The 14594-nt window shown below is 40.1% G+C and overlaps 1 protein-coding gene across 1 annotated transcript; it reads left to right on the top strand.

Annotated features, from left to right (window-relative positions):
- The first annotated feature begins 489 nt into the window (after window positions 1–489).
- LOC141969780 (potassium channel, subfamily K, member 16-like) lies at window positions 490–10015 on the top strand. The gene is made up of 5 exons (XM_074925862.1): window positions 490–702; window positions 5186–5300; window positions 5778–5944; window positions 8309–8474; window positions 9792–10015. The coding sequence occupies exons 1-5, from the start codon at window positions 490–492 to the stop codon at window positions 10013–10015; spliced, it is 885 nt and encodes a 294-aa protein (XP_074781963.1).
- The last annotated feature ends 4579 nt before the right edge of the window (window positions 10016–14594 follow it).

Below are 14594 nucleotides of genomic sequence, written 5' to 3'. Positions count from 1 at the left end.
AGTTAGAGAGTTTATAGTGTTTTCTTGTACAGAAGTCTAGTGTTTACAGTAAGGCTTTACTTGTCAAGACTTTAGAGTCTATCTGTGACTCGATATTCATATGACTTTGGGTAAGTCATTCAACCATAGTTTTACTTCAGCTTCCCAGCCTGGAAAACAGTACCAGTCTCAGAGGGCTTGTGTCAGGCTTCATTCATTTGATTGAGATCTTTGAATAAAAGTTATTTTAATAAGAGGAAACCACTATGATTCACATTCTTATTAAGCCATAAATGCTCTCCCTTTTATTTTGGATAGAGAAAAGGCGTGGAGGGATAAAATTTGCCAGCTAGTCTCATTTTGTATAGGCCTGATACCCATATGTTCTGTTAAAAAATTGTCCAGGACAGTAGCTGGGAACATGGGTGTATGATTCCTGGGTGTCCTGGGTAGCACAGGTCTTGGGACAGCAACCCATTAAGCAGGGACTGGCAGCAGGAGAGCGGCAGCATGCCCCTACTCACCATACTCAACCGGCAGATCAGCTGGACTCCACTGCTGGTACTGGGGTATCTCTTTTACCTCCTCCTGGGTGCTATGGTGTTCCAGCTACTGGAGAAGCAGGCAGAGACCCACTTTCGGGACCAGTTCCAGCTGGAGAAGCTCAAGTTCCTGCAGAACTACACATGCTTGGACAGACAAGCCCTGGAGCAGTTTGTACAGGTAAGTGGAACAGGCTCCCATTATTCTGGCTCAAGTGTTATTTTGGTTAGAAGAAATTACACCGTTGTGGCCAAGCATGTCATAAATTGATCTGCTGTCCATGACATTAAGGGACTAACTGTATAAGAGAAGGGCAGATGTTTCTCAAGCCCATTCACATACCTCTTTATCTTGATCTATAGCACTTCTTTCTTTCCCCAGTCATGAACTCCCAAAATATGCAAATATGCTGATGCACCTTTGTGCTACCTTGCAATAGTTTCCACTTCATGGTTTTCAGCTCCCTCATTAATTATAATACATGCGAATTATGCATGGGGACAAAAACCAAGAATCAAACCTACAAGAAGTAGGTTGCCCTTCCAAGGTTCTCCAGTCCAAACCTGTGCAAATTCTGCCCTTTTTTTGTACTAGAAATTATCTACTGCCTTTGAAGATGGCCCTGCACTTCCAGGCCTCCAAAGAACAGATAAAGTCAACCATCATGAACTGTGTTATCTATCACTTATAATAAAGGGCTCTTGTTCAGTATGGGTTGTCAATTAATGACACGTTCAATTACACTTTAATCTAGTCCTCAAAACTCTCTGGAAATAAATTACTAGACCTTTCTTGGTATTATTACAGAAAAATTCTCATTTCTGTATTGCAAGAACTGGACAGAAATCCTTGGACTACCACTTTGTTCATGCTCAAAATTTATCCAGTTGCAGAGCTGGGTGCCTAAGCAGTTTGAACACTTTTTACCATGTCATTAAACCTGACAGAAACTCTAAACAAGCTGCAAGTTTGCACTGTCCAATTCAGAGGGTGATATGCTTTTGATCAACAAAATGCCCAGATTTTGTAAATGGATTTAAGCAAACAGTGAAGTTCAGATCAGAAAGGAAAGAGAAGGTGCCTGAACCTCTGTCTATAAGGACAATGTTCTGATTACTAATACTGTGATGTGTTTCTTGTGGAACATTTGACACTGGCCAGAAAATGACTAGAGTTTTCAAGAACTTACATGCCTAAAAACTCTGGGTTCTTTCAGCTTCACCAGTTGGTGATATTACATGTCCTTCTCTTACCTCTGTGTTAATGACTGTAGAAGAGAAAACCCTTGATTCTCATTCTAGACCAAATTGGAATACTTCATCGGATTGAAAGAAGCTAGAAATCCTAGGTACCCTAGAAACCTTAGGGGGGGTTCACATATGTCCAGATCTCTCTCTGTCTCCAGTGGAGCTTCCTTAGCACTGCTGTGCCACTCAAAGAATCACATTTTGCTGAGTCTCTGCTGTATTAATTTCATTTGTAAACTGTTCCAAATAAAACTGGCTGAGGGCACCAAATTGTCATCTACATGCACCAAGCTTCAAAGTACTTAAACTTGATAGTCCTCGAGGTAAATGTAAGTGCAGATGCCCTCTGACCCACCTGTCATTTGTAAGACCTCTTAAGAAATTTGTCCAGCTCTTATTAATAGTAGGGAATAGAAGTCTTTCCATATTAAATCTCTAACTCTAAAACTAACACAGGGAAGCAAGCATCTCTCTGCACATTGTAACTATATGGTTAAGGAGAACTGTTCATCATGTCAGAAGTTCCAGTCTGAAAAATCACAGTATTCAGGCTGTGGTGAGACATAGCAACTAAATTCAGTCTGCTCAGCTGACAAGTACAAGGTGTCTTGTCTTATTGCCAGTTCTTTAAACATAAATCCTGGAATCTGAGAACCAACACAGGTTTCTTTTTACATATCCTTTATCACTAATAATAGAGTTACCACTTATAATTCATTAACTTTTGACTTGATTGTGCATGAAGCAAATTCTTGCAATTCTGTGTCCATAATCTGTATTGGCTCTGCTTGGCTAAAACTGCCTAGCTAAGAGGTGCAGCTCCTCAGCCTGGAGCTTCGGGAAAGCGCAAATCCAAACTCTGCTATCTAATGCGTCTCTGGTAAACATACTTTGGTCAGGAAATTGTGCCATTCTGACAGTATAACTGAGAAGCGGATTCACTGAGTAAGGAGATATTTTTTATAACTCCCTGTTTTGATTATGTCCATACTTTTTAAGCCTCGAAGGAACTGATATATAGACCAAGAAGACCAAATTCTTGTCTGTGACCACAAGTGGCTGCAATCTGCATTGGCAGTGGGACAGGGGTGGAAATGACAAGCAGTTTTTATTCTCTCCACATCCTACTATAGCTTTACGTAGGCTTCATACTGTTACTGTAAATTATAGCACATTGCTTTTACTTACTGGCTACTTCTGTTCCCAAAGGCAATAGCTAATGTTCACCAACCATTCAACTTCTCTGTTTGCACTCCAGCTATGACTGTTAGCTGAGCTGCAGATGGAAAGGAACTAGGAGCCTTTATAACTGTCCCACATGAACCTGTCTGATTAGGAACAATTCTCCTGGGCACCAGGATGCCACTTCTTTCATGGGGCTGTACTTAAAAGCAGCAATCATAGCAAGAAATCTGGCCTTGTCAGTCTATGTCTGAGGTGTTCAACATTCAGCATTGCCTTACTCTTCCATGTTGGCTTTCATAATGTGAATTTAGCTCCTCTGAACTCTTGTGCATTGAAAGGATAGAACTGATGTGTTCCTTACAGGAATGAATTAAACCTGTAATTATTTTACACATTTCAAAAGACTCACACCTCAGTATCTTCTGTTTGTTCCTTCTAACCAGCAAATAAAATAGTCAACTCTAGGTAATTTGATGTGCTGAATTCTTCCCATCCTAAGAGCAGGCTTTTAATGGATAATGTAAAATTCTTTCTCATATTGAAAAGAAACTCTGCTGATACTTCAATCATAATATCACAGGTGACGAAGCCTAGCAGCCCTATCTGATGGACGTGACCAATGGATTTTTTTTACCGAAGGAATAACATTAGCTATTAAACTTAGGATACTCAATCCACCGGAACAGATCAGCTAAATGCAGAACCTATTCAAAATCAGATACCTTGTAGTGGGTATGTTCATCAGATAAGCAATCCTTCTGGCAGTGGCCAACACTTGAATCAAGAAAGAATATCCTCTTTGGTCTCATACTCCTGGAACCAACTACAGCTGGGGTTGCTGCTGAATCCTAGTCATGTCTTTCATCATACAAAAGTCTCTAGAAGAGATGAACAAGTAATTCCATCAGTCATTTGGCAAAATGATGAAGGCTGTGACCTGGACCTCAAATTGATATGTAACAAACAAGGGGATTTCTGAAACGGCAGCCACTGAGCAGAGGATAACCAGTCTCCTTCAGAGAAATTCTCAGGGAAAGCAAAGGAACACAATCTTCACTAAGGCAGCTAGCAAGATATTTGATGCATAAATAGGAGCAGCATTTCTTTTGCACATATTAGTTTTGGTCATCTGGTAAGAGCTATCTAGAATAGCAGAAAATATTTCATTACCTAATCTTTCAGACTAGGAGAACCCTAATATTCATTGAAAATTACTGGGAAAGCATAGCCAAAGATAGTAAATCATCCTCACTATTACTTCCATGGAGGAAACACAAATGAGCATGTCCCTCATGCCCCTCCCCACAGGCACAACCATAAATTTACACATGCACAAATTAAAAACTGGAATGAGATGGCTAGACTAGGAAGGACAGAAGAGAAACTGCATTTATTTTTTATCACAGAATCACAGAATCATCTAGGTTGGAAATGACCTTGAAGATCATCCAGTCCAACCATTAACCTAACACTGACAGTTCCCAGCTACACCATATCCCTCAGCGCTATGTCGACCTGACTCTTAAACACCTCCAGGGATGGGGACTCCACCACCTCCCTGGGCAGCCCATTCCAACGCCCAACAACCCATTCTGTAAAGAAATGCTTCCTAATATCTAGTCTAAACCTTCCCTGTCACAACTTGAGGCCATTCCATCTTGTCCTATCGCTTATTACTTGGTTAAGGAGGCTCATCCCCAGCTCTCTGCACCCTGCCTTCAGGTAGCTGTAGAGGGCGATGAGGTCTCCCCTCAGCCTCCTCTTCTCCAGACTAAACACCCCCAGTTCCCTCAGCCGCTCCCCGTACGACCTGTGCTCCAGACCCTACACCAGCTTCGTTGCCCTTCTCTGGACACGCTCGAGTCATTCAATGTCCTTTTGTAGTGAGGGGCCCAAAACTGAATACATGTTATGGCATAATTTCACTTTGTTTTCCCAGTTTTATCACTTGGGGAACTCCCTCCACTCCCTTCTCCTTAGCCTTCAATTTGTTATGGAACTTATAGATCTCCAGTGACAGGAATTCAAGTTTCTGGCCAGCTCTATTTCCAAGTTTTGCCATGTCAGCACAAGGCCATTTTAGTCAAACTCTACCCTGTTATCTACACTGTTTATTGCTCTGTTTGCTCAAGATGGAAAGTAATATTTACACCTCTCCTTTCTTCTGCCATTCTTCCTGATTTGGTCTAATGGTTTGCTCATCTTTGCTCCCTTGACCTCTTCTGCCTCAGGTCCTCATGGAAGCATGGGAAAAAGGAGTCAACCCAGAAGGAAACTCTACGAATCCCAGTAACTGGGACTTCAGCAACTCATTCTTTTTTGCAGGAACTGTTGTCACTACTATAGGTAAGGTACTCTCTTCGTTTATAAATCAGGGTTTCCTCCAGTTGTCCTGTAAAGCCCCCAGAACTCATGGACAGAATACACCTGCAAGATAATCTTGACTACTGTGAGTTACAGTTTTCTATTGGTTTCCAATTACACCTGTTATTCTTGTGTATCCAGCATATTACACCTGCAAAAAAAGCTGAGTGCCTACTTGGTACATGCAATATCATTCTGTACATGCACAGCACATCTTGAGGTTGCTTTGAAGCACTCAGTTGCACTCACCACAAAATGAGACCTATAGAAAATTATAATACTCTTTAAGAGAAATGTTTTTCATGTTAAATTTTCTGTTGGTAGTAGTGAATGAAAATCATAGGTCCACAGGTTCCTGAAGCTTAATGTAGTTGAGCTTTCACGCCTAGGAACTTCCCATGATGGCCTGCAGCCTGACTGTAAAGCCTTTTCATGTAACTGTTTTCTTCTTTTTTTCAGGTTATGGTAACCTGTCACCCAGCACAGTGGCAGGGCAGATCTTCTGTGTGTTTTATGCCTTATTCGGAGTGCCCCTCAACCTGGCCTTCCTTAATCAGTTGGGGAAAGGCCTCAATGCTCATCTGATTACCCTGGAAAGATGGGTACAAAAACCAGGTCGTGCCCAGGTACAGTGTCAATCTACCATTTATTGCCACTATTTTAAAATTAACTGAAGTTCTCTTCTCAGATAGGTACTGCTGCTGCTAGATTGGGTTTCCATGTGTGTGCCTACATTCTTTTGAACCACAGCAACTATGTGGCCCTCTATATCAGAAAAGTGATATATTCTTATTGAATCTGTGATAGCTTCAAAGAAATTTGCTTTTGCTTGAGGAACTCTAGATTTGCCTTTTTAAAACCTGACTCAGCAAAACTGTTAAACAAGCATAGCCTCAATTTTGAGCAGGGTGGTTAAACTTTGATGACCTTAGCAGAATACATGCACATACACACATTGCTGAATCAAGCTCTTATTATCTAGCCTATGCCAACATCTATCCAGAATCTAGCTCTACACTGCTCAAAGACCATTTATTTTTATTGGTCTGCTAATCTGACTTGAATTACCTTCCCTGGTTGTGCCAGCAATTTAGTACTTCCTTCCTCTTCTTTTCTTGAAATGTAAATAAATACTCCTCCTTAGTTATAGTTTATTGGTGAGTCATTGAACTAGTCCGGATGTATTGGAATAAGCGAAGAACTGATAATAGAAAATACATGAAGGTCATTTATAACAAAGTTAGTGCATGTTTCTGAGTAAAGGTTCAATGAGTTGACCCTTTTAGTTAGGGAAAGGGAGATTAGATATATTAGCATGTTGAACATTTCAGAGTTCTGGCACAAGGGTTTTTACCTTTTTCATTTGTTAAATCTCTGAGTGACTGCATTCTTTACCTATGCTGGGAAAGGTATGAAGGTACTGTCAAGTTTAGACTTGGTTTATATAAGCAAGTAATTCTTTAGCTGCATAAGCTATGTCTGTTCTCCAAATACATGCAGCTCTACCACCAGAAGGATTTTCATGCTAGTATATCTGCACCTTTCCAGAGATTTCTAACAGCACCTCAGGAATGTGATATTTTTTTCTGTTCACTCCTGAATTAACACCTCATTTCTGGAAGAACTCCTATAATCAGACAAAGCTTTGAAGCTCTAGCTGCTTGTTCACTTGAAAAGCTTCTTCCAGGAAGTAGGTTCATCTCCTTTTAAACACTATTTAGTCATGCTTTTTGAAATTAATTACAATCTGTTCTTCATTCCTGACTTACTGTCCCCTACGTTATAGGTTTGCACCAAAGAGTTCTTAAAAGCCAGGGCAAAAAGTAATACTGTGCATTTCAGTAAAATTTTATGCAAAATTTATAATCTAATTAAATGCTATCACACTTCTGGAATTAACTACATTAGAATAGATATCAACTATAACCATATCAATCAGTAATTCTCAAACTGCTTTGCAAATGAGGTGAGTTGTATTATACAGCTAGAGAGACGTGGTACATAATACAGAAGCAATTTGTCAAAGTCACCCAGTAGACTCACACCAAGTTTCTTAAGCTCAGCAGACTATTTTATATGTGAGATAATATATATAGAGAAAGAAAAATGTAACACCTGGACCTTTTACTTTATAAACAGTGGTTTGGCTTTTCATCTAGTCACAATAGGCACATGCATAGAAAATCATACTCTGGTTTGAATGCCCTCAAGGGCATTTTTAAACAACTTCAATGAGTTTCTATCAGCCCACACATCAATAGTCAAAAGTGTACCAGTGTGTTCCTAAAATCCCATGTCATGACCCATTCACTGACCATTCTGTGTACCTATCTATTGCAACCACGTATGCTGGAATTTCTCTCCCAGAAGGCAGTTATTTGTACTGAGACACAGATCTGTCCTGTGCTGACAGAAAACTATTCTGCTGTGAATGCTTCTAAGTTAAAAGCAGGCAAACTAACTTCACTTAGATTTTATCCAAACATAGTTATGGCTGAGCTCTTACAAGCCATTTTATAAATCTTTGGAAGCAGTCATGGCGAAGAGAGCACTAATTTGTTCTTGCCAAATTTTGTATCAGGAGTTATGCAATACTTGGTGATTTTCCTCAAAGACAAGAGCCAATTGATTATGAGAGCATCTCCACTTCAATTGAAATTGTAAAGTGAGTATTTCATTCCTATGGTTGCCATATCAGTTTGAAAATATGACAAGCATACTTAAAAACTCATTGCAAAAAGCTTTAAAAAAATCCTCCTTTTTTTCCTAATTTTGAGATTTTTTGGATTCGTGAACTAGGTGTAATTTCTATGTGTAAGATAAACAGCAAGGTCAGCCTGCAGTGCTTAGCAGCACTGGTTTATCCTTTCTTTGTCAGACATTTCTCTCAGATGGAGTGGGTTTCAGATCCAAGAGGAAAACAGACCCAGCAATTTCCACTAGACAGCTGCTCAGTGCTGCTTAGCTGCCATCTTCCTTTTATCTTTCAGGTGGTTCAAACACTGGCAGTGGCCATCTTCCTGACCACTGGGACCTTGCTTTTTTTAGTGTTCCCACCATTGGTCTTCAGTTATGTAGAAGGCTGGAGCTATGGAGAAGGCTTTTACTTCACTTTCATCACCTTGAGCACCATTGGATTTGGAGACTATGTTGTAGGTAATAAAGAAGGTGAACTGGATTGAGCTTTGTTGAAATTAGTTACTTTAGTGTAAAGCTAAACACAGCAAGCATAGAGATCCATTCCACTATAAATCTGGTACAAGAGCGAGCTGAGCCAGACTGGTAATAATGAACTAATGGATTATATGACATGGGCATTTTTCTCTTGGCAGCTAAGCTGAGAGTCACCAAATTAATTTCACATATGCCGCTGAACACCCATTCAACAGTGACTCTGTCCAAGCTGGTACAAATGTGATCCATGATTGACAAGTGGAATATAAATGAAATCTCTTTCAGTATTAAGCCTTTGAACCACCCTGTCTTAGCAATGATTTGTTTCAGCAAGCACTTACCATTCCCAGTAAGAAATGTCAAATATCAAATGATCAGTACTTACAACAGGTATAATATTACTGACAACTCCGGGATACCTGTGAAAGATAACAAACCCAATGAGATTACACAGTCTTTAGAGATCGAGGCTGAGGCATAGCAGCAGAGACACATGAAGGGCTATTTATCCTCCCACTTATTTGAACAAATGCTCTTTACAGATCATGTGTAGTGTGTTTATTTGTTAAAAACACTAGGGTCTGTTACTTCATGAGTAGTAGTTCCCCTGTCCTAGAGGTCAGAACTATGTCCCAAAAGGATATAAAAACCCATCCCATGCTGAATCTGGGTGCTGTGGAGTTTCATGATGATCTGCATGACAGAGACTAAATGGATGGCTGCAGTGCTGTCCTGTGCCTTTATCGGCTTGTCCATGCTGCTGAAATATCAAACTGGGGATTAAGATTCTCATAACCACTTACTTAAAATGACTGCATGTCCCACATAATATTTTCCAGGTGATTTTAAATCTTAGTTACCAAGGTATATCACCCTACAAAAAGCAACCATTATATCACTGAGGTAGTAAAGCATATCTTTCTAAATCATCTGAGATCCCCTGTGTGTCTCTTGAGTGAAATATGGCTAATACGGATTCAACATTGGGTTTCCAAGATGACTTTTTACTTTGTTAGTGGCTAGGAATGCTCAATTTTGTGCATCCCTGATTAACATTAGATATGGCTATTTTTATTATATAGCCTCGGTGTCAGAGATTTAATGCCAGCTGTGCTAAGCTTAACCTGAGAGTTGGAATACAAAAAGAAAAAAGTTACAAGAAAAAAAAAATGCTCATAGTTCACACAAACTTGTTAAACATACACTTTTGCAGGGGGTGGAGAGGGTGTATAAGTATGTATGCTGACTGGTAGACTGAAGCTGTTGAGATTAATATGCAAAGTTTCATGGATTTTTCAGGCACAAACCCCAACAAGCACTATATCCCAGTGTACAGGAGCCTAACTGCGATTTGGATTGTTTTTGGCTTGGCCTGGCTGGCTCTGGTCTTCAACGTGGGAGCTAACTTGATGGAAAAATTCCTTCAGCTAAAGTGGCACAAGCCTGACTTAAGCTTGGCAGAAGGAGACACCACCAAATTGGAAGATGAACCTGAGCAGCCTAGAATCCACATCCCTAGCTGAGCAAGATACACAGAAAGCATTCTTGAAAGCTCATCTTTCATCTATATCTCAGACTAAGCAAGCCCTGTGGATAAAGGACTAAACCACAGGTTGTGGACTGTTTCCTAAGGAGGAAATGTTTCAGATGCATTGAAATTTCCACACACTGTATAGGCATCAGCCCATTAAAACCTCCAAAGAAGTAGTACACATGGCAAAACAACTGTGCCAGGATTCACTTTACACTTCTCACTCAACAAAGGCAACTTCCCTGAAGTAATCAATTATTATCCTTTCTCTTTCTCTAGTGGAATTCAGTTCTTATGGTCACTCATTTTCAAAAAATCCAGAGTGACTGCCTCCCAGCTCCAAGGAGAAGTCATGTCACCAAGAATCTCAAGTGGAAAAAGTCAGGTACAGAAATCTTTCTTCATTTCCAATCAGAAACCGAACAAAACCACAGAGGAATATTGACAGTAATGACCACCTGTTTAATGAATCCATCCAATTAAGATTCATTTGGTATTGTCTGAAATGAGCTGCCTTCACACAACATGATAATATTTCTTTAGTTCCTTGGCTAAAATGCTTCTTTCTTAAGTTGTGCAGAAATGATGTGTCTATCCAACACTGCCTGGACTGTTGAAATTCATTTCAGAGTGAAGTGACAGCTCAAAGCAGGTCCTTATCCTTACTGCAGTTCATTTCACAGCCACTTGAAAACAGCACTTTAAATCTAATTTAAATCTAAATACAAGCAGTATTCCTTATATCCAGCCAGATCACAAATATTATTAGATTCTGGCATTTGCTTTTGGCCAGTTCATTGAAGAACCATCGTATACTATCCAGAGCTGATGCTGTCCGTTTACCTCTAAGCGAGGCTGATGGCAGGCTCTTGTGTTAAATCTGATCCTCAGTCATGCGCACAGCATCACCCATGAGAAACAGGGAGTTTGATTTTATCACAATTATTGTAAGTCCAAAGTAGCAGCAGCCATGTCCAAAAAAGCAGAAAAGCCAAAGAAGGACATCTAGGCACCTTGTAACAGGCTGGTCACTGAGATATAAAGCTGTAGTCATAATCTGTATAAAAGTAAACTATAGAAACTTGATAAAACAATTATCCATTCATTGAGTACCATACTAGGTTGTTTTTAACCATCACTAACACGTTCCGTGGGTATGCTTGTAATTATGTACATACTGCTATTTATTCAGTATGTTTATAACTCATACCAAACATCAGTTTAACCTTTTAAATTCATTTATAACTGCCATTTTAACGTAAAGTGTGAGTGAAATATGACTGGGCATGTAGCACTACGGTGGTACTGTGGCTAACAGCCCACAGTAACATCAAATGTCAGCCTTTCAGAAGATGCTTTGATATTTCATTTTGGGGAAGTGGCCATAAAACATGTAGAGATGTGTAGATTACAAATCTCTTCCCACATACTTTCTGTGATAGACTTTTACTTCTGAAGAGGGTCACAACAGATGCTTGTTCTTATATCTTGACTCAGTGCTTGTTTTGTTTGCTAGTTGCTTACTCCTGTGTGGCTGCTCAAATCTGAAACGTTGGCATATAAGAATGCCAGATATGGTTTATTCAACTCATTTCAAAACTGAGTTTTCAAATGTTTATCCCATCTAAGATTTCCCTCATGTCTTACCACTACCTACCTAATAGATTTTAATCTCCTTAACTTTTGCAGTGATCTTCCTCTATGCCCTCAGCTACTCCCATGAATTTGTGCAACAGCTTTCTTTGTAGCCTCTTTCACTGAGAGCAGCCGACTCTCTCCTGTCTGGCTTTTTGTATCTTTGCAAATCTCACAGGAAACTTTCTCAATATTCTCTGTTCTTCGGACATAATGTTTGCCTATGCGCTTGTTAACATCATCACAATCACTGTATTCTGCATCTGCCTTGTGTCAACACTACAAGACATTTTAGGCCAGTTTGTGTAAAAGACAAAACTAAAGTTCTATTGACTTTTATATCTGACCTGTTCCCTTCACCTTACCTTTTTCCATGCCTTCCTTACTTTATCTAGCCACAGCCAGAAACAAAACAAGCACTAGTCTAAAGGTGATTCTATACAGTGTTTTACACCATGCTGCATGCCATAAAAAATGATAATGAGGTTTATCAGGGATAGAAAGCATGCATGCAGCACTTACGGGCAAAGTGTTTGTTAAAATCATTCTTACCTGACATCTGACAGCAGGGAGTTTGGCTTACTTTTACTGCAGTCCAGAAAACTGCTCCTGTACCAGATTGTGATTTTGCAAAGCAGCAGCACAGTGAGACTATCTTCCAAATTTTTTACTACTGCAGCTTTTAGTAAGGCTGAGAGTAGCTGCAGCAGTTCTCAAGCTGCCTGGTGGAAAAAAAAGATACCTTAAATCAAGCATATAGCCATGTTGGAACAGAAAAGAGAAGGATATCAGTATATCAGTGACTTCTCCTGTGTTACACAAGTGATAGAAATTTCTTGTTCACTTTGTCAGTTTTTCAAAATTCTGAAAACATCCTAAAGGTCATGCACATCTGTAATCAAAGTTACTTTGAGATACATATTGGGAGCACTGGCCCAGTTCTTGAGCATGGATGGATCAAGTGCTTTCTAGTACCCTTTCTCTAGCAAAAAGGTAGTCAACGAGTATCAACTGGCCAGCTATGAAAAATAATGTGGAAGAACTGTACAATCACAAGGGCTTGCTATGAGTCAGAAGTGCACAAAAGGTACTCTTCTGCTCTTTTAATAACCCATTTTACCAGCGATGCAATCCGTCACAGAAGGGAGATCACACAACCTGCTGCAAGATACTCAGCTCAGATGCATGGAAAACAGCACTTCTGAAGCCTCTGACTGTAGCTTTGCAGCTTGTGGCAGAAGCAGTGACCCAGGCAGGGTGCATCTGTGATGTGGAAAAGTAGCACATTGTCCTGAGAAGCTACCACTTGCACTCCAGTGACAGACAAGAAGCAAACATCCTTCCAGGCTTACATTTACCCTTTAAGCCTGCTCAGCAAGCCTTTCCTCATCCTCAGATATATTGGTACCTTCCTGACAACACCAAAATATCGTCTGAAAATATTTGAGCCATTCTCTCTGGAAATGTAAATAGAAGGCTGACACACAAGTGACATTTCTGAGAATACCCAAGAAAATCAGCCATTAAAATATTATATGATTCTGTAAAGGTTTGTTGTGAATCTTGATCTCTTCCTCCCCACATTCCTTCTAGCAAGCACATGCTTGATGTCCTGGGTTTTCACAGTCTTGCTTGTAGTTACAAACCCTGGGTTTCACCTGTAATTTGTTTTATATAATATATCTTGAGTATAAACATTAAATGCTGTATGTTTAGTCTGTAATGTTGTTCTTAGTGTGCTTTGTATAAGCTATCTGGTTTTAATGCAGTTAAAATGTCAAAATGTTGCTCAGATTTGTCTGTTTCCTGATCTTAAAGAGGAAACTTGAACATATATACTTTTTAGCGTCCTTGCATCTTTTCTTTCTCATATATATTTTTATAGAAGCCTTTTTTCTTTTCCATTTTAAACATCATTCAGTAATGAATACATTAAAAATGCAGAGTTAAGACTGAGCAATAGCATAACTTTTTTTTTTTTTTTAAGACACTGTTCAGGATTATGTCTTTAAAGTGGAATTGGTCTATCCTTTGCATATTAAATTTTCCATCTTGCCAGTAAAACCCTGAGTTTATACTAGTCAGTGTATAGCACCTCCCAGAAAAACATAAATCAGCACGTTATCAGAACTGTCCCAGTGGTGTAACATCTGTTTGAAGGCTGACTTATTCATAACAGTACAAACACTCCACTAGCAAAAAAAAAAAAAAAAAAAAAAATCACAAGGCAGTGTGAGAAGACGTTACCATCTGACAATGTATAAAGGCATCCTGCTCAGAAAGGGGTTTCTTTCCCTTTATCTCATACTCTGCAACAAAGTAAATTACAAACTTTTTATACACCTGAAGGGATTTGGTTGTTTTTTCTACTGGTGAGAGAACGGAGGGAAACGTTTGATACAGCCTTATACAAGAAAATTAATTTAATCAAACGTGTCTTGGGAACTACATGTATGAAAAGAAGCACTCCCATCTTTCACAGGAAACCCACAAACGATTGGACAACTCTTGCAAACTTGTTACATTTACAGTTGCTTATATCGAACAGTCGTTATCAGAACCCCCCGTTACTGCATTTTAATTTAGTTTAGCAGCTGAGTGAAGGAGGAAACCAGATTTAGGCAAGCTGCTGGTACAGCGATCAGTAACTGGAACCAGCTGGTTAGAGAAGCAATTCGGCTTGCTGGGAAAGGAACGGGGCAGCATCCCTCCTAGGGAGGAAGAGGGCCGCGTGCCCCCCACCTTGCTAGAGAAGGGAGTCCCTGGGTCGCTCTGCGCTCCGGAGAAGACAGGTGGGGTGGAGGAGGAGGGCGAAGGGGCAGAACCAGCTGCCTAGCCCGGTTGCGGGAAGGGGCAGGCCCAGGCCTGGGGGAGGCGCTGGGGGCCGGCCCGGTCCGGCAGATTCTTCAGCTCCGGGGGTGGTGGCGGCGGTGCCG

The sequence above is a fragment of the Athene noctua genome, chromosome 1, assembly GCF_965140245.1.
Source record: "Athene noctua chromosome 1, bAthNoc1.hap1.1, whole genome shotgun sequence".
NCBI classification, from domain to species: domain Eukaryota; kingdom Metazoa; phylum Chordata; class Aves; order Strigiformes; family Strigidae; genus Athene; species Athene noctua.
This window is presented reverse-complemented; position numbering and strand designations above follow the sequence as displayed.

Coding starts and splice junctions, on each gene's coding strand:
- LOC141969780 (XM_074925862.1), top strand. CDS start 490: ATGCCCCTACTCACCATACTCAACCGGCAGATCAGCTGGACTCCACTG. Junction 703..5,185: donor CCCTGGAGCAGTTTGTACAG/GTAAGTGGAACA, acceptor CTTCTGCCTCAG/GTCCTCATGGAAGCATGGGA. Junction 8,475..9,791: donor ATTTGGAGACTATGTTGTAG/GTAATAAAGAAG, acceptor TGGATTTTTCAG/GCACAAACCCCAACAAGCAC.